The sequence below is a fragment of the Pituophis catenifer genome, unplaced genomic scaffold (assembly GCF_029215685.1).
Source record: "Pituophis catenifer annectens isolate HBS135680 unplaced genomic scaffold, rPitCat1.0.hap2 SCAF_2, whole genome shotgun sequence".
Classification (NCBI taxonomy): Eukaryota; Metazoa; Chordata; class Lepidosauria; order Squamata; family Colubridae; genus Pituophis; species Pituophis catenifer.
Genome location: NW_027256882.1, coordinates 24653179 through 24678690, shown reverse-complemented (window position 1 = coordinate 24678690; position 25512 = coordinate 24653179). Strand labels below are relative to the sequence as shown.

Here is a 25512-nt window from a genome sequence, read left to right as displayed (position 1 = left end):
GCACCCTCCGCTCAGGGGCGTCTGTGGTCTCTCTTGCTCTCCCTTCTCCCCTCCCACCGGCTGGCCAGGCGCTTGAAGCGGCGCTCCCTTCCTCCGAGGCCGAGTCGGGATTTTCTGCGGCTCTTGCGGGCGGAAGAGGCCGGTGAGTCTCGGAGGCTTCTCTGGCAGGGCAGCCCGGATCAGCAGCAGCTCCCCCCACTCCTCCCCAGCCCCCCTCCCCCTTGAAAGGAGGGGGGATCTGCGGTAGCCCCCCCGCCCAGCAGGGCAGCCTCCTCGGCCTCCTCCCCCCCCCACGTGGGGCCTCGATTGACTCCTCCCGGCTACCGTAGTTCGCCACTTCCAGCCACCTCGATGTGGCTCCTGAAGACTCCCCCCCCCAAGAATCGTGGGGGGGGGGGCTCCGATCTCCACCAATCAGCTCCCCCCCCCCCCGGCGATCCTTGCAAACCCTGCAAGAAAATAACCCCCCCCCACACACACACTCCGGGGATTGAGAATGGGGAAAAGAAGCCCCAGCCACCTCCCTTCTTCCCTTGTCCCCCACCATGCATCCCCTTCCCCAGCCAAGATCCCCTTCCAGAGAGGTCGTAGGAGGAGGAAGAGATCCCAGGGTTTTCATGTTGGCTGGGAATGCTGGGGTTTGTAGTCCCCCGAGGCCGCTGGGGGCTCTAGGTTGAACAGTAACAAAGAGTGGGAAGGGACCTTGGAGGTCATCCAGTCCAACCCCCCCTGCTCACACAGCTGGAGCAGTGGGTTTTCCACCTCTGCTTTTAGAAAAGCCAGTGGTGCCAGCCCAGGGGGGGGGAGGAGGAGGAGGAGGAGGCTGACAGGGAGGGCAGTTATTGATAATTATTTATTTTTTTGTCAGTGATCTATAATGTCTTATTTTAAGGTACTGATCTAAGTTAACGACGGGTGGTCCTCGACTTGCAATAACTGTAACAGTGAGAGAGTTGGAAGGGACCTTGGAGGTCATCTAGTCCAGAGGTCTTCAAACTTGGCAGCTTTAAGACTTGTGGACTTCAACTCCCAGAATTCTCCAGCCAGCTATGCTGAAGTTGAAGTTATTATTATTATTATTATTATTATTATTATTATTATTATTATTAGTTAATCTTTAGTGAGATTCACAGCCTTTGAAGCTGGTTAATAGCTCAGCAGCTATTAGTCCTAACCAAGGACCTAGGAACTGCTAAGGTATCGTCGGAGGATGTAAGCTGTTCCGAGTAAGGTGGCTTTTTGTAGAGTCAAAATGTTCAAGTCCGGCAAATTTAGAATTTCTAAATAGCGGGGTAGCCCTTTGGGTATTGCTCCAAGGGCTCCAATTACAATCGGGATTATTATTATTATTATTATTATTATTATTATTATTATTATTATTATTATTATTATTTCTGTGCCGCTCTCCGAGGACTCTGGGCGGCTTACAACAATCGACTTACAACAATCGACAGTATACTAAATAGTATATTGCCTCCAACAATCTGGGTCCTCATTTTACCCACCTCGGAAGGATGGAAGGCTAAGTCAACCTTGAGCTGATGAGATTTGATCCGCTGAGCTGCTGAACTAGCAGTCAGCTAAAGTAGCTGCAGTACAGTACAGCAAGTTGAAGTCCACAAGTCTTAAAAGTTGCCAAGTTTGAAGACCTCTTATCGAGTCCAACCCCCTGCTCACGCAGGAGACCTGTACTAGGGATTCGAACCGCCGAGCTGCCAATCTTTCTGATCGACAAGCTCAGTGTCTTAGCCACTGAGCCACCTAGTCAAGCTGCACCTAGTGTAAACTACTTACAACAGGTCGTTCGGAAGTTACAGCGGCACTGGAAAAAAAAAAGGGACTTGTGACTGTCACACTTATACGACCATTATAGCCTCTCTCCGTGATTGTGGAATCAAAATTCAGACCCTTGGCCACTGACTCGTATTTATGACCGGTTGGAGTGCCCCCGGGTCATGGGATTCCCCTTTTGCGAACTTCTGACAAGCCGAGTCAATGGGGAAGCTGGATTCACTTAACCATGTTGCTAATTTAACCACGGCATGTGATTCGCTTAACAACTGCGGCAAGCAAGGTTGTAAAATGGGGTGAAACTCACTTGACAAATGTCTCATTTAGCGATGGAAATTTTGGGCTCAGTGGTGGTTGTAATTGTGGCCATAAATAGAGGACTAGCTGTAATAGAAGAGCTCAAGAATATTGTACGTGTTGCCTTTCTATGTTTTGGAGTAAGTAAAATAGCATGAATAAAATAGAATAACAGAGTTGGAAGGGACCTTGGAGGTCTTCTAGTCCAACCCCCTGCTTAGGCAGGAAACCGTACACCACTTCAGACAAATGGTTATCCAACATCTTAAAAACTTCCAGTGTTGGAGCATTCACAACTTCAGGAGGCAAGTTATTCCACTGTTTAATTGTTCTAACAATTAATTCTAACTTTTGATAACATGCATTGCCATCAAAAAAGCATAAGAAGGTGGTCTGATTATCCAACTGCACCGTTGGTCTTTTCAGCATATTTTTTTCTGACAATTGCCCAAGCAGAGGCTTTTGAGAAGCTGGCATATGAGGTCATAAACCAGATATTTTTACTTTAAAGATACATTATATGAAGAGCCAACATTTTTTGTTGTTGTACGAGTTTTTATTTCACCGTTTCAGATTAATGCTATTTTGAGATGGGTTACAGGTAGAATAAAGTCATTCTTAGAAAATCAAAGCAATATTTTAATAAATAGCACTTCAAGGTTCTCCTAATCCAGATCAGTGCTTCAAGGAAAGCAAACCATTTGGAAACAGAATATTGATTCTTAAATTCCATCCGAGAGAGCAAAAATATTTAAGTCTTGGGGAGGAATCCTATATATTTTCTTTGTTCTATAGATGTGCACTCTGGTCTGTTCTGAATGGATTTTTTTATTCTTTAACTCCTGAATTAGGGAAGAGAAAATTACTTGTTTCTTCACCTGATGAAAAGCTTTCATTTGTAACTCAATCCGAATACCGGTACTATATTTTCCTAAACTAAAATGAGCAGTCAGGATATGAAGTTAACTTAATTTTTTGGGTAATTTTGCATTATACAGGTTAGCATTGCTTCTGTCACTGTGACGATCAAACTAAAAAGCAGAACCAGGAATTTTCTTCTTTTAAAAAATGGTGTGTCTGTTCTTTTCAGCGGTACAATATTTGCTGCTTTTTAATCCTGGGTTTATGCAGTCCAGCTCTTAATGAAGTCTTCAGGATAATTTCAGATCGTGTCATCTTGATTTGCCTTTAAAAAAGATGTTGCCCTACAGTGGATTTTATAAGGTTTTAAAAAAATAATACCCTGCAGTGAATTTTAATTATTTCACACAGTTTTAGCTGATTTTAACACACTCATAATCTTACTGGCTCTGGGCAATTTACAGACATGTTACTAAAAACCTGTCATTAAAAGCCAGCAACAGAAGGCCTGGTTAAAAAGATAATCTTTCCAGCTCCCTTCTAAACTGTAAGCAAGAAGGCAGCCAGTTTTTATTTCGGTGGTAAGGAAGATATACCGCAAAAAGGGCAGAATCCAGAAGTTAATTTGATCTCATTTTGATTGATATTTTTAAAAGAAAGCCTTCATCCTTTTAACAGCATCTTTTTATGTGAGTATAATTCCAGATTCTCTCTGTTGTTTTGGAGCACAGATTTGATCATTTATGTGTGGAGTGGAAAAATCCAGAAGCAAAAGAAGGGAAAAATCTATAATGTCTAATGTCAAAATCCATGGTTTATAAATGTAACATTGCTTATTATAACAATTAAGAATGCATGTCTAAAAAGCTTGATCTACCGTCTTCTATAATCTTTCTGAAAGATCAATCTATACCACTCTGGCATATCCACTTTCTTGTCTTTTTTCTTTGAAAATGTTTCGTTTTTTCATCCTTCAGTCCATCACTCTGGGATATTGTCAGAGCTTAATTGTCACTCCAGTGAAAACAATCCATGCACCCTATTTGCACACATAAGACCTGAAAGTAAACAATCTAAAACATAAATAGCAATATAATAACACCTTGTGCTGGAGAGAAATAAGATTTTACATTTATTAAGACTTCAGGTTACAGAATTGAGCAACTCGGAGCTTTTTCATTTCCAAAGCTTGTTAAAGATTTTCCTACACACTACAAAACAAAAATAGGATGCATGTGTATTATATATTCTATTTTGAATGATAGCTTTTCCATAATGTAGTGTAATCAGGAAAACCATTCTGAATTTATATACATAATTTTAGAGTGAAAAGGAAGCCGAGCAATATTCTTGTCCGATATATCCTTCTAGATATGTTGAACAAAATTTCATTCAACATAACTATCTTGGAGATATGAATTAAGGTGATGGCACCCTAATTATCTTGGTTTTAAAAAAATGTTGCTCAAAGCAATATCCTTAATTCTTTAGCAAACAGTGGCTCCTGGAGTGGTTTATAAAAATCAGTACTATCAATGGAACGTCTTAAAATGTAATCTTTGATCTTAAAATTAAGCTTTAAGGATTAACATTTAAGAGGGAAGATAGAAAAAGGAAATGGGAACAACAACATAAAAATTGGCTGTCGGTTCTTAGTGTACATGCTGAAAGAAACAGTTTAAGAACCCAAGTTGAATAGTTCTTGATGAAGTAACGTAACCTTTTTAAGAAGCTGCTGTTTCAGCAAAGATAATAATACAGACTTGGATCGTTTTTCCCTTCCTGCTTTGTCACCTGAGCAAATAGTGTCATTATGATTTAGAATAGTTTCCTGACCCTCAATTCAGAGATGGTTTAAGTAAAAGAGTCCCTGGAGATAATCTAACCCAGTTTTCCTTTTTTTTTTTTAATGGTTTAGCAGAACACATGATTTTTGGAAAATCCTTAGTTTTATTACAGCCAACATGGCCTATTCGCTTCCAGAGAGGGAAAACAATCAGTTCTGCACTAAAGGATCAATAAAGGAAAATATTGAATGGCTGAAAATGAGGCCAGCTCCTAAATTTAGCATAACTTCATTTTGTGAATAGATGGATACAAGTGGTCCTTCACTTACGACCACAATTGAGCCCCAGATATCCGTTGCTGAGAAAGACAGGTGTTAAGTGACTTTTTCCTCATTTTACAACCCTTTCTTGCCACAGTTAATCCCTGCAGTTGTTAAATTAGTAACATGGACGTTAAGTAAATCTGGCTTGCCTATTGACTCTACTTGTCAGAAGGTCGCAAAAGGGGATCACATGACCCCGGGACACTGCAACCGTCATAAATGCGAGTCAGTTGCCAAGCATCTGAATTTGGATCGCGTGACCAAATTGGGGGAGGCTGCAAAGGCTGTAAGTGTGAAAAATGGTCATAGGTAACTTTTCAGCGACGTCACTAAAATGAACCGTTGTAAGTCGAGGACTGCCTGTAATTTTCTTTTTCTGAGGATGTGCCTTGTGAGGAAAATGAAGTGTTTTGTCCAGAGAAAGGAAAGATATGATGTGATCAGGTACATAAAGGTCGAAGCAGCCTCTTTTTTTGGTTTTTTTGGAATTATTTTGGAATTTTAAGTAGTTGCTAAGCAACCCATCATAAGTAGAGGGCCACCTGTAGAATCTGAAATAGCCGAAGTAAGTTGCAGTTTATGTACATTTGATCTAAACAGAAGGACCATCTTTTCTGGTGAATCTGTGCAATATCGGGACGGTTTCGTCTGTAGAGGTTGTAAATTCTCCCATCTGTTTTTAAGAAGAGGTTGGACAGCCGTCTCCTGAGGTAAATTTCATTGGTTTCGCCGTCCGTTGCAGGGAATCGGATTAAGTGGCATCTTCCAACTCTTGATTAATGATACCGGCAGTCCTCGACTTAAGACCACAATGGAGCCCAACATTTCTGTTGTTAAGCGAGACCTTTCTTAAGTGAGTTTTGCCCCATTTCCTCGCCACAGTTGCCAAGTGAATCCCTGAGGTTGTTGTAAGTTAGTCACAAGGTTGTTAAGTGAATCTGGCTTCCCCATGGACTTTGCTTGTCGGAAGGTCGCAAAAGGGAATCGTGTGACCCCGGGTCATAAATACGAGTCAATTGCCAAGCGTCTGAATTTTGATCACATGATCATGGGGATGCTGCAAAGGTCATAACTCTGAAAAATGGTCATAAGCCACTTTTTTCAGTGCCGTAACGTTGAACAGTCACTAAATGAACTGTTGTAAGTCGAGGACTACCTGTATTTTCTCTCTACACGCTTGTTTCTCCACCCACTCCCAACAGCCAGGCCTGGTAGTCAGGTAACTTGATCCATGGGTGACAGCCGCCCATCGGTGTTCCTTCTCTGATCAATCCGCCTTTTGTTTCTCTCCCTCTCTCTCTCTCCTTTCCCTTAGCCAGTTTTGGTGGGTAACTTGGCCTTCTGGAAATTCCAGTTTCTCTTTTTATGAAATCTTCACGCTTCCCTTCCTAAAGATCTGTTCAACCTGTCTGCCAATTGCAGGTGCGTTAAACCAACGGATCGGTTCAGCAATCTGATTTCTGTACCAGCTGCTCCACTGCAGGGAGTCCTCTACTTATAACAGTTCATTTAGTGACCATTCAAAGTTACAACGGCACTGGGAAAAAGTTGACTTATGCCTGCTTTTCACACTTAACGTCCATTGCCGCATTCCCCTTGGTCACGTGATCCAAATTCCGACAGCTGGCAACCGGTTCATATTTATGACCGTTGTGCTGTCTCCCGAGATCACGCGATTCGCTTTTGCAACTTTCTGGCCAGCAAAGTTAGCGGGGAAGCCAGATTCGCATCACAGCCGTGTGACTAACTTAACATATGCAATGGTTCACTTAACAACAAGCAGCAAGGAAAGTCGTAAAATGGGACAAACTCACTTAACAAATGTTTCACTTGGCAACATAAATTTTGGGCTCAATTTGCGGTCGAGGTCTGCCTGTAGTCTTCCTGTCTCACAACTGCCAAGTTTTGCAGGACACTCCCTCTGTCTCTGTCTGTTGTCTGTCTGTCTGTCTTCTCTCTCTCTCTCTCTCTCTCTCTCTCTGACTCTGTCTCTGTCTCTCTGTCTTACTGTGTCTGACTCTCTGTCTCTCTCTCTCTGTTTCTCTCTCTGACTCTCTGACTCTCTGACTCTCTCTGTCTCTCTCTGTCTGTCTGTCTGTCTTCTCTCTCTCTGTCTCTGTCTTACTGTGTCTGACTCTCTGTCTCTGTCTGTCTGTCTGTCTCTGTCTCTCTGTCTCTCTCTTTCTCTGTCTCTGTCTGTCTGTCTGTCTTCTCTCTCTCTGTCTCTGTCTTACTGTGTCTGACTCTCTCTGTCTCTGTCTGTCTCTGTCTGTCTCTGTCTCTGTCTCTCGCTGACTCTGTCTGTCTGTTTCTATCTCTCTGTCTCTGTCTCTCTCTGTCTCTGTCTCTCTCTCTTTGTCTCTGTCTGACTGACTGACTGTGTCTGACTCTCTTTCTCTCTGTCTCTGTTTCTCTCTCTGACTCTCTCTCTCTCTCTGTCTCTCTCTGTCTCTCTCTCTGCTGTCTCTCTCCCTCTCCCTCTGTCTCTCTCTCTCCCTCTTTGTCTCTCTCGCTCTCAAAATTTGACAACTGGCTCACATTCATGACGGTTGCAGCGTCCTGGGGTCACACAATCACCTTTTGTGACCTTCACTTAATCTCACTTTTGTGAGGTTGAGGTTCACTTAACAACGTGTTATTAACTTGACAATTGCAGTGATTCACTTACCAATTGTATCAGGAAAATGAGGCAACGTTCAATAAACGTCTCATCAACAGAAACGTTGGACTCGGTTGTGGTCGTAAGTCGAGGACTACCTCTACTTGAAAGGCGGTCATAGAGACGAGGGTGTTGATTTGTTCCCCATGGCACCCGACAGGAAACAAAGGGTGGAAACGTGTCATAGGGAGATCCAACCTGAATATAAGGAAGAATTTCCTGACAGTGAGATGTATTAAGCAGTGGAGCAGCTTTGTAGGTGATGCATCATTGGACATCTTCAAGAAAAGATTGGACAATTGTTTGTCCAAGATGATACCTTGGGCAGGGGGTTGGACTAGAAGACCTCTAAGATCCTTTCCAACCTTCTGTTTCTATGACTTTTTCCTTGGTCTTTCTTTCATCTCTATGGTTTTTTTGGTCTCCCCATTTCTGAGTCAAAAATTACTCTGGAACTTTTGCTCCATATTTCTTTCACCGTTCATCTCTAGTATTTTACTTCCATTTTTCATTTCTGTATGTGGTGTTTTCCTTGGCATTCTAGGGTGTGTTGTGTTATACAGTCTATATAGTATGAGTTAATACATGGTGTAGTTCGTTTAGTGAATGGGAATAAATTACATAAAATATCTGGTTTGTAGCTGGATAACTTCAGTTTCATAATCCCATTGTTACACTACACTTCCTTAACCTTGGCACCTTGAAGACGTGTGGACTTCAACTCTCAGAGTTCATTAGCCTACATTAGCTGCATTCGCCATTATAGGTAGTCCTTGACTTATGACCACAACGGAGCCCAAAACATCTGTTGTTAAGTGAGACATTTGTTTTGCCTCGTTTCATGACCTTTCTTGCTTCAGTTGTTAAGTGAATCACTGTAGCTGATAAGTCAGTAACCTGGTTGTTAAGTGAGTGGCTTCCCCTTGATTTTGCTCATCAGAAGGTCGCAAAAGGTGATCATGTGACCTTGGCAACGGTCATAAATATGAACCAGTCACCAAGCATCTGAATTTTGATCACATGATCATGGGGATGCTGCAAAGGTCATAACTGTGAAAAATGGTCATAAGTCACTTTTTTCAGTGCCGTTGCAACTTTGAACGGTCACTAAACAAACTGTAGCAAGTCGAGGACTATACCTGTACAATGAACCGTCGCTCCAGCGTGTGAATATTTCCTGTTGGATTTATCTCAAATATTTCCTATGCGATGAAATACTTACTTACAACCTGATATCACTAGGTCAGGGTTTCACAAAATACTTCCTTTCCTAATCTTTCACAGAGTTTGAACAATAACCCGTTTGTACATTTTAAAAAAAGGAATTACAGTCTAGAAAAGGATGGGGAAGAGTCCCAAAGATGCTTTTTCAAGAGGCAACTGAGCTTTCTGGTTTTTCTTTGAAGACGTTTCGCTTCTCATCCAAGAAGCTTCTTCAGCTCTGACTGGATGGTGGGGAATGGAAGGATTTATGACCAGCTGTCTGCGAGGAATATAAATCCTTCCATTCCCTACCATCCAGTCAGAGCTGAAGAAGCTTCTTGGATGAGAAGCGAAACGTCTTCAAAGAAAAAACCCGAAAGCCCAGTTGCCTCTTGAAAAAAATACCTTTGGGACAACCATGACCTGAATGACTAAGAATCTCCATAGACATTTAGCGATGAGGGAGAGGCAAAGGCAGATATGTACACACATATCAGAAAAGTAATCCCATGAGTACCTCCTCAGAGCCTGTCTCCTCTGTTTATCAGCCTAATTAACAAAAACTCTGGGTAACAAAGGGATATATATCTCTGTAATTGGCTTCAACTTGTAGGACTTTGTACACACTTAAATATTAGTTATGATTATTGGGATGATACGAGTACTAGTCAAATTGGGAGATCTTGGATTGGAAAAACCAGTTTAATCAAATGTTCTAAGTTGCAGATTCTGAAAGATTACTCCAGTTTTAATCAGGGTGGATTTGATTTAAATCGAGTTGATTTAAATCACAATTTAAATCATGATTTAAATCACAATTTAAATCATGATTTAAATCACAATTTAAATCATGATTTAAATCACTAGTAAAAAGGCTTGATTTAAATCAACTCGATTTAAATCATAATTTTTCAAGAGCAACTGTCATCTCTGCTACTCCTTTGACCTACTGTTGACTCACCGATAGTCCCAGTGTTGCAGAATATACAGCCTCATGCTACATAACTAAGCTCCATTTCATGCTGAATAAACTAAATTATTTATGTATCTTAAATAGAAAACTATCTTACGATAGATTTTTACCCCAAAAGTTTTTTATTAAAATAAATTTGATAAAAATAAAAAAAATCCGATTTAAATAAAAAAAAATCCGATTTAAATAAAAAAAATCTGATTTTTTTGATTTTTTTAAAAAAATCATTGAATTTTATCCACCCTGGTTTTAATTGTCACTTCTCTAGGTTAGTTTATGGCAATCCACTAGTAGCAATATATTGAACATTAAACCATGTTTTATCCGTTTGTTTGGCTAGAGTATGGTATTACTGTTACATTAAAATCTTCCATCACTCTAAATCAGGGGTGGGCAAATGTGGCCCTTTTACAACCTGTGGACTTCAACTCCCAGAATTCCTGAGACAGCTTGGCTGTCTCAGGAATTCTGGGAGTTGAAGTCCACAGGTTGTAAAAGGGCCAATTTGCCCACCCCTGCTGTAAATGTCTGTGGAGATTTTCAGTCATTCAGGTCATGGTTGTCCCAAAGGTGCTTTTTTTCCAAGAGGCAACTGGACTTTCTTTGTCTTTCTTCGAAGACATTTCGCTTCCCATCCAAGAAGCTTCTTCAGCTCTGAGAGGATGGTGGGGAATGGAAGGATTTATATTCCTTGCAGACAGCTGGACATTTGCATCCTTTTAGAGGGTGGTTGAAACATTTGGAGGTCTCTCTGTGTCCTCAGGGTCACCTGAGTGGTGCAAATGGTTCCTGTAGTCTGCAATTTTTTCCTCTGGAAATCCATTCCTACTCCCACATCATTCCAAGAGTGTTCATCCCAAATTGTATAGCTAAAGGTCTGTAGAGATTCTCAGTCATCCAGGTCAGGTTATCCCAAAAATGGGCTTTTTTCAAGAGGCAACTGGACTTTCTTTGTTTTTCCTTGAAGACGTTTCACTTTTCATCCAAGAAGCTTCTTCGGTTCTGAACTGAAGAACTGAATAGTTCTGAACTGAAGAACATCTTCAGAAATGAAGAAGCTTCTTGGATGTAAAGCGAAACGTCTTCAAGGAAAACCCCCCCAAAAAGTCCAGATGCCTCTCGGAAAAAGCACCTTTGGGACTTCCATCCTTCTAGCTATTGTAGTATCTGGTAAATGCGATAATGGCCATCTTATCTGTAATTTGGATGCTCAAGAGACTACCCTGTTTCCCCAAAAATAAGACCCAACTGGAAATAAGCCCTAGCATGATTTTTCAGGATGCTCGTAATATACGCCCTACCCCAAAAATAAGCCCCAGTTAAGATCGTCAGCCAGATGGACGCAATTTAGTGGTGGGTTGCTCCTGGTTCGCACCAGTTCACAAGAACCAGTAGTAAAAATTTGTAGTAGTTCCAAGAACCAGTAATAACATTGGCTGGCCACGCCCCCGAACCGGTCCCCGGTCCGGTCGCCGCTCGCTTACCCCGCTGACCTCATCAGAGGCTTTTTTTTTTTTTTTTTTACTTTTAAAAGCATTTTTTCTACAACCTCTTCGGCCGAAAAAATGCTTTTAAAAGTAAAAAAAAAAAAAAAAAGCCTCTGATGATCCCGCTGCTCAGCTGGGATCGTCAGAGGCTTTTCAAAGCATTTTTTCTACAACCTCTTCAGCCGAAGAGGTGGTTAAAAAAAATGCTTTGAAAAGCCTCTGAGTTGCCTGATCGCCAGAGGCTTTTCAAAGCATTGTTTTCTGCAACCTCTTAAGGTTGCAGAAAAAATGCTTTTAAAAGTAAAAAAAAAAAAAAAACTTGGCCATGCCCATCCAGTCACATTACCCCCCCCCCACAAAGCCACCCCCACAAAATAAGCCATGCCCACAGAACCGGTAGTAAACAAAATTTAGAACCCTAATTGCTGATGCAATTAGTAACCTATTTCCCCGAAAATAAGACCTAACCAGAAAATAAGACCTAATGCATCTTTTGGAGAAAAAAATAATAGACCCAGTCTTATTTTGGGGGAAACACGGTATATACATGTGTTCTTTTCTCCACCCCATAACAATTGCTGTGAAACCGGCTGATAGATAGGCCTGGCTTAAAGATGCATGGTGAGACCATGGTTAAATGTGTCAGCGTTCCAGAACAACCCAACTCCAATAGAAAACTCCGAGACAAGCGGCATCCCAAATCTTTCATTTATTGGAATAGGTGTCCTGGCACATCTGGGAAAACCCGAATCTAAGAGTTCCGGGTTTTCCCCTCAATAAATCAAAACCTCAAATCCAGCCCCCGCACCCATCAGTCCCATCACACGGCCCAATCACCATCCGTCCCAACTTGAGCCACCCCTGCAACCGCTCCTCCTCCAGATGCAGGAACACCCTGACCTTGACCGAAAAGAAGAATGCTATTATGTCCAACTAATAGACGTAACTTTTTATCAGGTTCGCATGATCCGCCAGTTGCGGCCCTTCCTAGATCGGGATTCCTTGTGCACAGTCACTCATGCCCTCGTCACCTCTCGCCTGGACTATGGCAATGCTCTCTAGATGGGGCTCCCCTTGAAGAGCACTCGGAGACTTCAGCTGGTCCAGAATGCGGCCGCGTGGGTAGTGACGGGAGCTGCAAGGCGCTCCCACATAACACCCCTCCTGCGTGAGCTGCACTGGCTCCCAGTGGTCTTTCGGGTGCGCTTCAAGGTGTTGGTTATCACCTTTAAAGCGCTCTATGGCATAGGACCTGGATACTTAGAGACCGTCTGCTGCCACCAACGACCTCCCACCGACCGGTGCGCTCCCACAGAGAGGACCTCCTCAGGGTGCCATCGGCCAAGCAATGTAGACTGGTGGCCCCCAGGGGGAGGGCCTTCTCTGTGGGGGCACCTGCTCTCTGGAATCAACTGCCCCCAGAGATACGAAGAATTCAAGACCTCGGTGCCTTCCGCCGTGCCCTGAAGACCTTCCTTTTTCAGCAAGCCGGGCTGGCTTAATGCTTTTTAAATGTTTTTAATATGTTTTGTTATTGTTTTTTTAACTTTGGGGCCAAATTTATATATATCTTTTTAAATTGTTTTTAATGTTTGTATTTATGTTTTTTACTTCGGCTGTACACCGCCCTGAGTCCTTCGGGAGAAGGGCGGTCTATAAATTTAATAATAACAATAAATAAATAAATAAATAAATAAATAAATAAATAAATAAATAATAAACCCATTCCCCCCCCCCCCTTTCCCAAGCGCAAGAAAGTGGCAGCGTGGAAGCTTCCGGGGTTAATATGGCTTCCAAAGCTGACAAAATGGTGGCTTGAATGCCAGGCTCACGGTTCTAGGCCAATGCTCTAATTCAGGGGTGGGCAACTGTGGGCCTTTTACAACCTGTGGACTTCAACTCCCAGAATTCTTGAGACAGCCAAGCTGGCTCAGGAATTCTGGGAGTTGAAGTCCACAGGTCATAAAGGGGCCATATTTGCCCACCCTTGCTCTAATTGCATTTGTTTAACCAGTTTCCATTATGAAACCCAAATGTCTGGGGGGGAGAAGGGTTGCCTTGCCTACATGGGTGGGAGAATCGTCAATAAATGCTTTAAATCTCGGCAAGCTATTAAAACTTAGCCCCCAAATCAGTTTTTAAAAAAAGGTTGTTCTGCAGGGCTTTGGAGGCCCCCGGAAGAACTCAGTCCTGCTCTAATCAATAGAGTACAGGTTGTCCTTGACTTACAACGGTTCATTTAGTGACCATTCAGAGTTACAACCGTACTGAAAAAAGCGACTCGTAACCATTTTATGACTGTTGCCGCGTCCCCATGGCAACGTCATCAACATTCAGACGCTTCACAACTGGCTCATATTTACGACGGTTGCAGCGTCCCTGGGTCATGTGATCGCCTTTTGCGACCACCTGACGAACAAAGTCAATGGGGAAGCCGGATTCGCTTCACAACCGTGTTACTAACGATTCTTTTAACAACAGCAACAAGGAAAGTTGGAAATAGTTGGGCAAAACTCACTTAGCACCTGTCTCACTTAGCAACATAAACGTTGGTCTCGATTAAGGTCGTAGGTCGAGGACCACCTGGACATTGGCTCCAAATCTGATGTATAGCATTGTGAGAGGGTCCTTGGTGCTCTCTGAGCTTGTTTTCTTGCAGACGTCTCATTACCCAAAGTAGGGAACATCATCAGTGCTAGTAAGGAGTGAGGTTTGCTGTCAGTTTATATTCCAGTGACTTGCCCTGTCAGTCTTATTGTGGGCGGTCTTAGAGATTCTTTGGTTGGGCTGTTTACTGGTGGCTTCTTTGGCACTTTCTTGATTGGGGTATTGCTTTCTTGATTGTTGGTCTGAAGTTGATCTTGGAGTTAATCTATTCTGATCTGGGTGCTGATTACTGGTGGACAGATGCTGGAGTCTTTTTGGTCCTCTTTTGGGCTGGTTGATTGTCCCTTTTGCATGCCATAGTCTATAGATCAGAGGTCCTCAAACTTTTTAAAACAGGGGGGCCAATTCACGGTCCCTCAGACTGTTGGGGGGGCCAAACTGGCTTGGATAGGCGTGGCTAGGTGGGTTTTTTTTTGTTTTGTTTTTTTGCTTTAATTTATATGCCGCCCTTCTCCGGAGACTCAGGGCGGCTTACAATGCGTTAAGCAATAGCCTTCATCCTTTTGTATATTTATACAAAGTCAGCTTATTGCCCCCACAATCTGGGTCCTCATTTCACCTACCTTAGAAAGGATGGAAGGCTGAGTCAACCTTGAGCCTGGGGAGATTTGAACTTGCAGTAATTGCAGGCAGCAGATGTTAATCTGTTAATAACAGTGCTTTAGTCCACTGTACTACAGGCTCTTTGACGGTGATGTGGTGGTGATGTGACTGTGTGGACATGGCCAATTTAGCAGTCCATTAAACAATATGCACAAATTAAACTTTAATTTGTTATGCTCCTGGGGGTGGAAAGCAAGTTAGTGAAGGGATGTGGCTGCCTTGGGGTATGTGTGAGGGACTTCTGTTTGTGTGTGTATTTGTGTGTCTTTCTCTCCCTCCCTCTCCCTCTCTCTCTCTTCGGCCTCCAGAACCACTCTGCTGCCCCCAAACAGGCCTGTTTTTGGCCTCATGAGGCCTCTGCGCCAGTGGTGGGCTTCAAAAAATTTTTTACTACGGTTTCTGTGGGCGTAGCTTGGTGGGCGTGGTGTGGCTTGGTGGGCGTGGCAGGGGAAGGATACTGTAAAATCTCCATTCCCACCCCACTCCAGGGGAAAGATACTGTAAAATCTCCATTCCCACCCCACTCCAGGGGAAAGATACTGTAATATCTCCATTCCCACCCCACTCCAGGGGAAAGATACTGTAAAATCTCCATTCCCACCCCACTCCAGGGGAAGGTTACTGCAAAATCCCCATTTCCTCCCGATCAGCTGGGACTCGGGAGGCAGAGAATAAATGGGGACAGGGCCAGTCAGAGGTGGTATTTACTGGTTCTCCGAACTACTCAAAATTTCTGCTACCGGTTCTCCAGAACTGGTCAGAACCTGCTGAAACCCACCTCTGCTCTGCATGTCCCATTTTTGGCCTCCTCGGTCTCCAGAAGGCAGGTGGGGGCCAGCGGGTAGGTGGGGCGATGTGGGTGGTTCCCACATGTGCCAGATTAATGGCTTCGGTGGGCCTAATTCAACCCGCAGGCCGTAGTTTGAGGACCCCTGCTATAGATGTTGTTAATGTCTGTGTGTCTATTGATGGCTGATTTGTCAGGGTGTCAAACAGCCCAACCAAAGAATCTCTTAAGACTGCCCCCACCCACACAGACAGGCAAAAAACCTAAACTGACAGCAAACCCCACTCCTTCCTAGCACTGATGCTGTTACCTAGTAACGGTAATGAGACGTCTGAAAGAAAACGAGTAAGCTCAAAGGGTACCAAGGACCCCTCATGTCAACTCTGAGCTGTAAATATTCTCCTTTATTGGTTATAGCATTGGAATTTTTTTTCTCTTTTTTTAATTCCAGGGCCGAAACGCTTCCTTGCTAACCCTGTCTCCCAATTCCTGCACCAGCATCTCTGAGAAAGGACGGTTTCCCCAGGTCCCTTCCCAGCCTTGGCATTAAGAAGTGACAATGGCAGGAGAACACAGAAACCCAGCTGGCTTGGATCTCCAGCTGGATGCCGATGTGGAAGATAAGATGAAAGTCGAGGTCCGCAAAGAAGCCGAGGCCGAGAAGGAAGTGGTGGAAAGGCCTCTGAGGGTCCCCTCGGAGAGAGCCAAGGAATCTGTGGAAAAAGTAACGCCGGAAGCCATTAAGCGGGAGCCAGAGGCCAATCCAGAAGACTGTTGCTTGGAAGTGGAAGAAGAGAAATTTATAATGGGTAAACAGTCCCCGACTTCCGAGCCGGGCAATGAGCAGCTGCTGAAGGCAGAAGGAAGCATCCATTCAGAGGCCGAAATCTCTTCCCTGGAGGAAACCGCCGACCTCGGGCCACATCGCCGGCGAAACAGGATCATCCAGCCCCTTTTGCACATTAGTGAAGGAGCCCGGCCATTGGTCAACAGCGCCTGCGCGAAAGACAAAACTGAGTTCATAGAGGTGGGGGAGGAAGGGCTGGAGGTGACCGGCGCCAGCCTGGACATTGAACGCCAATGTTTCAGGCAGTTCTGCTACCAGGATGCCGAGGGTCCCCGCGAAGTCTGCGGTATGCTCTGGAAGCTCTGCCATCGCTGGCTGCAACCGGAGCGGCGTTCCAAAAGCCAAATCCTGGAGCTGGTGATCTTGGAGCAGTTCCTGTCCATTTTGCCCGAAGAAATGCAGAATTGGGTCAGAGCCGGTCATCCGGAGACTTGCTTTCAAGCCGTTAGCTTGGCTGAGGATTTCCTGGGACGTCAGCAAGGGACGGAGCGGCGGGAACGGCAGGTGAGAAGAGAGGGGGAAGGATGAGCCGGGGAAACTGAGGCTCGGCAAACGACATCAAGTGTGGCCATCAAAATTTAGTTGGAGAGAAGCGGCAGGTTACTGCAACGTTTTCAACCTTGGCAATGTAAAGGTGTGTGGACTTCAACTCCCAGAATTCCCCAGCCAGCATAGCTATGCTGGCTGGGGAATTCTGGGAGTTGAGGTCCATATACCTTCATGACGCCAAGATTGAGAAACATAGATCTAGTCTAAATATCATAACAAAATCTGGATAATTTAACAGAATTTCTCTTCCTCTAAGAGAAATCAGGGTGGGCCAATTTTGACTGTGTCCCTCACCCCCTTCCTGTTCCTCTGGGCAAAGTTTAAGGTTTTTACAATGGTAGTCCTCGACTTACGGCCACAGTTGAGCCCAAAATTTCTGTTGCCAAGTGAGGCATTTGTGAAGTGAGCTTTGCCCCACTTCACGGTCTTTCTTGCCCCGGTTGCTAAGTGAATCACTGCACTTGTGACGTTCGTAATGCGGTTGCTAAGCGAATCTGGCTTCCCCATTGACTCTGCTGGCCAGAAGGTCGCCAAAAGGGATTGCGTGACCCCGGGACACTACAACCGTCATAAATACGAGTCGGGTGCCAAGCATCTGAATTCTGATCACGTGACCAGGAGCACGCTGCGATGGTTGTAAGTGTGAAGAAGCGGTCACGGGTCACTTTTTTTCAGTGCCGTTATCACTTCAAGCGGTCATTAAACGAGCTGTCGTAAATCGAGGACTACTTGTACCTTTTTCCAAACTGGTTTTCGTGTTCCCCTATGCCTGAGTGTTCAGTTTGGAAATTTTTGCATGCTTGAAAAATTTGCATGTTTGTGAAAAAAAAAAAGAGAAAGAATAAGAGGGATTGGAAAAAAGTCATCTCTGACTTTTTAGCGGCTGTTAAACTTCCTGAACCTTTTGGCTGCCATTTTGAGACTAGGAAAGACCTTACCTCGGCAGCCATTTTGTGCAATGCTTTGAAATTCCAGACAGGCACAGAGGCTGAAAATGTTTGCTCCCCCCTCAGTCGGGAAGGCCCAGTCACTCCAGAATGTTTGGAATTTGTTTGGAATTGCAGGAATGGAAGATTAATGCAACTGCGAGCCAGAAAAGATACCACTAAATTCAAGACCGTGAATAGCTCCCTTCAAATAAATCGGGGGGAAAACCCAGCATTGAATGTTTCAAACGGCAGAATTTAAATCGGGGAAAGAGCAGGCATAAAAAAGTACCGGTAGTCCTCAACGTATGACCACAATGAAGCCCAATGTTTCTGTCGCTAAGCGAAACCTTTGCTAAGTGAATTTTTGCCCTCTTGCCACGGTTGTTAAAGGAACCGCTGCGGCGGTTACGTTAGTGTCGTGGATGTTAAGTGAATCTGTCTTCCCCATGGACTTTGCTTGTCAGAAGGTCGCAAAAAAAGAAATCACGTAACTCCAGGACATAAATAAGAGTCAGTTGGCCAGCGTCTGAATTTGGAACACCTGACTGTGGGGATGCCGCAACGGCCTTGAGTGTGAAAAATGGTTACTAAGTCACTTTTTTCAGTGCCGTGGTAACTTCGAATGGTCACTAAACGAACAGATGTAAATCGAGGACTACTTCTACAGCAGTAGAATGCAGGTTTTACACATCAGAGGTCACCAGTCAGCCCTTGCCCGATATCTGAAAAGAAGGGTGATTGAATGCTATCCAGATGTTCCTCAACTCCAGCCTTAAGCCCGGATTGTGCTAACTGAGGCTTCTTGGAGTTTAGCTACCACTGGGGAGTCCTATTACAAATTCAGCCACAGACTCCCTAAGGGACCAGTGATGGCAACATTTTTTGATGCCGAATGCCCAAAGCATAAGTATCTAAGTATCTAACATGTATCTAACATGTGTCCTGCCCCCTCCCCCACGCATGCGTCCTGGCCCCCCCATGGCCCATTTTGGCTTCCAGGTTAGTGCAGGCGGCTTTCCAGGCCCAAAATGGGGCACGGGGGAGCCTCGTGTTACAGCCTGTGTTTGAGGCTTTTTTTCAGCCCATTTTTGAGGATTTTTTCAGGCCATTTTCCTCCAAAAATTGGCCAAAAAAGCCTTGAAAACAGGCCAAAAGAAGCTGAAAAAATGGGCTGAAAAAAGCCTCCAAAAAAAGCCTCAAAAACGGGCTGAAAAAGCCCCAAAAACAGGCCAATAAAAGGCCCGAAAAATGGGTTGTACGAAGGCAAAAAAATGGCTGACAAGTGGGTGGGGCTTTGGCAATATTCGATTTATAAAATGCACAGACATTTTTACCCCCTTTTGGGAGACAAAAAAAGTGCATCTTGTAGTTTGAAAAATACTGTACCTCTATAAATACTATATACTAGGCCAGTGATGGCTAACCTTTTTGCCGTTGCATGCCAAAAGCCAGGGGAGCGTGGGGGGGGGGGTGTCACACGCGTGCGTGCCCACACCCATAATTAATTGCGCCCCACCCCCTGTGCTCCCCACGCTTTTGGCACACGATGGCACGGTGGGCCCGGTAGGCCCATTTTTCGCCCTCCCCAGGCTCCAGATGCTTTCTAGGAGCCTGGGAAGGGTGAAAACAGCCTTCCCCACCCCCACGGAGGCTGTTTCCCAACTTCCGGTGGGCCCAGAAGGCCTGGAAATCAGCTGGCCGGCATGCACATGCATGCTGGAATTGAGCTAGGGCAACGCTCGCATGCCCACAGATATGGCTCCGTGTGCCACCTATGGCACGTGTGCCATAAGTTCGCCATCACGGTACTAGGCGGTACAATAAACAAAGTGTCCAGGACACCCAGGTTTCCAATGTACTAGTAGTCCTCATCTAATGACCGTTTAAATTAAACAGCGTCCTTCAAAAAAGTGATGACCTAAATTGGAATTGATGACCATCGCCTTTGACTGCATTGCCACATGATCAGAATTTGGGCATTTCGTAATTGATTCGCATTTATGACAGGTTGCAGCATCCCACGGTCACATGATCATGATTTGCAATGTTTTCGTGACAAACATGTTTCGTGACAAACACTGCTCGCTGATTAAGCCGGATTCGCACTTGACTTATGCGTGGCTAGACTTACGACTGCAATGACACAACTTACGGCCGTCATACAAATGGTTGTGAAAATTGGATCCAGTCACATGATGACTCGACAAGTGAAATTCCGCTCCCAATTGTGATTGTAAATCAAGGACTACCTATATGTAGTAGACTGATCGTATTTTCCCAATTAAGTATGTATTTGAGGATTGGGTGTGTTAGCTAGGCTGGCGAGACAAGCCTCTCATTCCTTCTTTCTGCTACTGTTGCTGTTGGGTCTTGCTGCTTTTTTAGGGTCTCTGGCCCTTCAAGGAGGCAACTGTGGATTTCCATGGGTCTGCGGGGCCACCGATGGAGTCGAGCGAATGGCCGATGTTCAGAGAGAACAAAGAAGAGGATGTCCCTTTACTGGGTAAGGATTTCCAAGCCTTTCAACCGATGGTGGTATTCAGCCCCGGTGCTATGCTGTCCTATTTAGCCTCGTTTTCTAAACCGCGCGCATGTGTGCAAGCTGCGCGAGAGAGCACATTTTTGGTGTGCGGTGAACCGGTAATAAAATTACATGAAACCCACCTCTGCTTTCAACCCAAAAAGAGCAAGGGAAAAGATAAAAAAAAAAAAAAAACTAGCATAAAAGGCCGAATTCTTCCCCAGGCTTCTTAGCCATTCCAGTGATGCTGTGATGTCGTTGTTCCGCTTGCTTTGCTACAGACAGAAAGTCTCTCTCTTGACCTCCAAGAATGTTGACTTCCCTTCTCCGGGATCATGAAACTCAAGTTTCCATTTAAAGTACCTTTGATGTCATTACTCTGTTTAAGCTGCCACTTAGTTGGCATTCAGTTTTGGTAAGAAGCCAGGATTGAGCTGGGTAGATTTTGTCCCAGAGCTGCCCCTGCACTCTGAGACAATCCTGGCATTGGCCAGTTACAAAAAGCCTTGAGCTGGCACTACCAGTGGTCTGACTGGAGTCGGTGTCTTTCCTTGGGAAGCTCCTTGCTTCCCTGGGAGAGACAAAAGCCATTGTCAGGTTTTGATGTCATCTCAAATAAATTGCACTCCCAAACAATTAATCTTTGCTGAAATATTCCATTTATTGAGTACGATAGATCTGGCCACGACTTCGTCGTAGCCGATAATAACCCTCTGACTCCTAAACCCTTCCCTTTCCGTTCCCAATTCTCATCTTCTCATTGGCCATCTTCCAAGTCAGTCTCCCCAGCTTCTGACCTCACCCCACAGGAATGTTCCCCCCACCATCCCATCTCCTAGGGGATATTATCTACAGAGAAATAAGTAGGTGAAAAGTCAAGCCTCGTCTTTTTATGGCAGCATCAGAATGCTGACAGCCATGTTATAAGGCGGCTCTCCTTATTTCAGCAGCCACCGAGAGGCCTTTGGGGCAAGTGAAGAATCTCCCCCCTCCCAGTTCTGGATGAGTTGCAGCTTTTTGGATACTCTCTGGCACAGCAGTGCAGAACGCATCTGTCAACATCCAGCTCGAGAATCCAAATAAAACTCCGGGTTCATTCCGTTTCCAAAAAAATTACTGTTTATTGAATTGAACATATGATAATGTTGAAGTAAAACTAACTCTGAGGTTCCCAAACATTAAACAATAATTTTCCCAGCCAACCCCCCCATGTAAACAAGTTCACTTAGTTATAGGAACCGTCCGCTTCAACTCCACACCTGTTACAATGTCCTTGAGAAGGTTTCAGGCTCTTGCGGTCTACAGCGGAATTGTAGAGGTTTCATTTCTTCATCTAACCCATTCGAAACACCTCCCCCACCACCAGTGTAATAGCAAGTTGAAATAAAGAGGCATGTAGCTGCCAAAGTTTCATCCTTGACAGCATCCCAGGATCCTGAACCGTAAGATGTGTGAAGGCAAATATACATGTCCCAGAATCCAATTTGAATCGCTTACTGGGACCAGAGGTTTGTTCTTCCAAGCTTTCAGACTTGTGCTGGAGCCCATCCTCAGGGAAGTTCTCAATCTCCAGGATGTGTCTTGGAGATTGAGGAGTTCCCTGAGGATGGGCTCCAGCACGAGTCCGAAAGCTTGGAAGAACAAACCTCTGGTCCCGGTGACCGACTCAGATAAGATCCTAGGAAAGGCGTGTCCACAGATCAGTCCCAAAGTGGCCAGAGTAATGTAGCTAGCAAATCTGTTTCTTTTCCAGCTTCGGTGGAGAATCCGTACACCTGCTGGGACTGCGGAGAGAGCTTTTCGGGGATAGACGTGCTGGTGGCCCATCAGAGCATCCACACGGGAGAGAAACCCTTCATTTGCTCCAAATGCGGGCAGAGCTTCAGCCAGCGGTCGCAACTGACCGCCCACGAAAAAAGCCACGTGCCAAAGAAAGCTTTCCCTTGCCCGGACTGTGAACAGAGCTTTAACAAGAAAAGTGGGCTCTTGGCTCATCAGAGGACACATACGGGAGAGAAGCCGTATCATTGTGTAGACTGCGGACAGAGTTTCGCCCACAAGTTCGACGTGATCCGGCACCAGCGTATCCACACGGGAGAGAAACCGCACGAGTGCCCCGTCTGTGGGAAGAGCTTTCGAAACACCTCTGCTTACCACGTCCACATGAGGATCCACACGGAAGAGAAGCCCTACCCTTGCTCGGTTTGCGGGAAGAGCTTCCGGCACCGGGCCAACGTCATTGTCCACGAGAGGATCCACACGGGAGAAAAACCGTACGTTTGCGTGGAATGCGGGAAGAGCTTCGGCGACGCATCTTCTCTTAGGAAGCACAGAAGATCCCACACCGGAGAGAGGCCGTACCACTGCGGGGAGTGTGGGAAAAGTTTTTCTCAGAACGCCGGGCTGGTTCAACACGAGAAAATCCATACGGGAGAAAAACCCTACCAGTGTCCCGAATGTCCTAAAAGTTTCCGGGACAAATCGGCTTTTGTTGCGCACCAGAGGACCCACACAAAGGAGACTCCCTACCGTTGCATGGTCTGCGGCAAATGCTTCGGTCATCGCTCCAACCTTCACAAGCATGAAAAAATCCACGCCCGGAGACAAATGGTCTGAGTACTGGTGGGAAGCACTTCGTTCAGAAACCAAAACTCCTCGTGCATGAAAAGACTTGTTTGAAGGAGAAGGCATAAAGCTCTTCTCTCACCTTGGTAGTTTTTGTTTCTTTTCCACCAGGTACGCGTCGTACCTTCTCTGTTACTTCCAGGACTGGATTCCTTAACGGACAGCTGGAACAACACAGCAATGTGTATCTGGAGAAGTCGACCGATCGTATGAAGGGTGAATAGGACTGATTGTCTCTATCGTGGCTTTTTGTTTCCTTTTTCCTTTCTTACCTCTTAGATTTTTTATTTTAATGGATTATATTTTAAGTGAGTTGATTTGACGAAGAGCACGACTCACGTTTTGATTGCATGCACGCTATAACCAGTTCAATGTGAACATTTTTGGCTAGCTCTGGTTCCGACCAAGGTTTGTCCCTACAGCGGTCGCATCAGTGTAAGAGAAACTGCTGGGGGATCCTGCTCGTTTTGATTTCCCCCTCCCGAGCTGTGCAGGGTATGGATTTGGGGCCTGGCATTTTGGGACGGGGAATGAGGTATGGACATTGAAGAGAGCAGGTTTGTGGTCGCGGGATGGAATTGAGTTTGGTTCCATCCTAAAGCGCTGTCCCCTATCAGGAAAATGGTACATGTCCAGCATGGATGTATCTGGCAGTTGCTGTGGTTGCCTGTGGCCCAACGGCAGCTATAAACTTGGCATCATGAGAAGGCCTGTTGGAAAGACCACGTCAAGGTCTACCAGAGCAAGCCTGTCAACCACCTTCGGTTTCTCGCCTCGGCGAGGATGAGTGAGCCACCTCTCTTTCAGGAGGGGTCAACCAGCACATTCTTGCCAGCTTCTGATTGGTGGGGGGTTCCCCCCTTCCTTTCAGCCCTCCTCCTCCCCCTCCCCCCCTCCACTCCCTCTTTACCTCAAAGTAATAGCAGGTATTTTTATTTTTCTTTCTTTCGTCTTTGGCTTAACGCACTTGTCGGACGCAAGTTAATGGACCTTGGCTTATAGTGATTCCATATAGGCATTGTAGAAGCTACTTTATTTAATCGTTCTTTTTATACCGCACCCTGCTTTTTTTCTCTTCAAATCTCTCTTTCGTCCAAATTTAATAAAGTCTTTCTAAATTGGATTTCGGTGTCAACAGCCTAATTTTAAGTCAGGACCGGGGAGGGGGGAGGAGGGAATTAGGGCTTCCAAAGTGTCCTGTGGCCTAGGAAGTCCCGATGGCCTACAGAAAGGCTGAGGGTTCAAGATCCCATTTCTTAATCCTGGGGTTCTGTTTGTTTATCATTCTGGTGGCATAGATTCAGTTGGTCTGTGTCGAGGTGTTCTGACTCGGTTCCCAAACACAACAAAGCACGTTGTTTTTTAATTAAACGTTCCATTTATCAGGAGCACCAGCAGTGGTGAAATCCTCCAAGGTCTGCTACAGGTTCGCTGTGCATGCGCATATGCGGTGTGCACCAAACGTGCTTTGCACGCATGCGCACCCCAGGCGCTACCACGCAGCACTGAAAAATAAGGCTTAAGAAGCCTTTTCTAAGGTAAGTAGAACAGTGAGGGGAGGGGAACAGCTGTGCCGCACGATTTAGATTCGCTAGAAAGCAGGATTTCCTGCTTTCTAGCAAATATAAATTGTGCAGCACAGCTGATCATCGGAAATACCGGTTAGTCCGAACTGGTAGCATTTTTTCAATACCAGTTTGCCCGAACCGGTAGCATTTCACCCCTGAGCACCAGCAACCCTGGCAAAGAGTCTCACTCTCTCTCAGCAGGCTAATGAAATCTCTAAGTGCCTGTGGAAACCTAAGCTCTCTCCCCTTCCCCCTGAAATGGTTCCAACACACCAGGAGTCTCTCTCACTCACCACCCTCATAACGAAAGTCCTGGAAGGTGCACCTGCTCTTTTTCCAGTAGCGGAGACACACACAAACATACACTTCGAAGACACGCCCGACTCTCAGCGCCGCAGAATCCAAGAAAGAAGTCCGATACAGTTCCAGACAGGATTCAGAAGTGAGAACTATCAGTGGCTGACTGACAGGGAGATGAATAGTTGTCTGCCACACCTATTCGTCTCTGCCTCCTGCCTTTTATCCCCAGAGCTAGCGGGGGGCTTAGCTAGCAGCGGTGGCTTTTCCATCCTGAGGACCGGCCCGTAGACTCCTCCTGCTCTCTGCCTTCTGTGCATCCGTGCGTCAGGCACAAGACCCAGCTGTTCCTCCTCTTCCTCATCAGTGACCTCTGGACCTGGGGGCTGTTGACTCTCCATCCGGGGGCTAATGGATGGCCCAGGCTCTGCCTCGGCCTCTATCTCAGACAGCTCCATTCCCTCTTCCCCCTCGGAGCTCTCCGATTGCCTGGATGGTGGCCCTGGGAGTGGACCAAAGAGGGTTAGGTTGGAGACGGTTGTTCCAATTGAAAAAACATAATTTCCTAATAAGACACTGTTGCGGTTACAATACTGTGTTTCCCCCAAAATAAGACCCAATTGGAAAATAAACCCTAGCATGATTTTTCAGGATGCTGGTAATATTATCCCTGTCCCCAAAAATAAGCCTGTTAAGATCGTCAGCCAGATGGATGCATTTAGTACCATATTTCTCTGA

At 45.2% G+C, this 25512-nt stretch overlaps 1 protein-coding gene across 2 annotated transcripts; it reads left to right on the top strand.

The window, feature by feature from the left end:
• LOC139311862 (zinc finger protein 397-like) lies at window positions 1–24032 on the top strand. 2 transcript variants are annotated; one of them, XM_070936387.1, is made up of 4 exons: window positions 1–142; window positions 15890–16789; window positions 20149–20266; window positions 22038–24032. In XM_070936387.1, the coding sequence occupies exons 2-4, from the start codon at window positions 15998–16000 to the stop codon at window positions 22898–22900; spliced, it is 1773 nt and encodes a 590-aa protein (XP_070792488.1). In that variant the 5' UTR covers window positions 1–142; window positions 15890–15997; the 3' UTR covers window positions 22901–24032. The 2 variants fall into 2 exon arrangements, with proteins under 2 accessions (XP_070792488.1, XP_070792489.1); XM_070936388.1 differs by lacking the exon at window positions 1–142 and adding an exon at window positions 5446–5503.
• Window positions 24033–25512: the final 1480 nt, after the last annotated feature.

What these genes read in the sequence shown, in the direction of transcription:
- LOC139311862 (XM_070936387.1), top strand. Translation starts at nt 15,998, where the DNA reads ATGGCAGGAGAACACAGAAACCCAGCTGGCTTGGATCTCCAGCTGGAT. An exon ending in CGGAGCGGCGGGAACGGCAG is followed by an intron (nt 16,790 to 20,148) that starts GTGAGAAGAGAG and finishes CTGCTTTTTTAG; the next exon opens with GGTCTCTGGCCCTTCAAGGA. An exon ending in AGAGGATGTCCCTTTACTGG is followed by an intron (nt 20,267 to 22,037) that starts GTAAGGATTTCC and finishes TTTCTTTTCCAG; the next exon opens with CTTCGGTGGAGAATCCGTAC.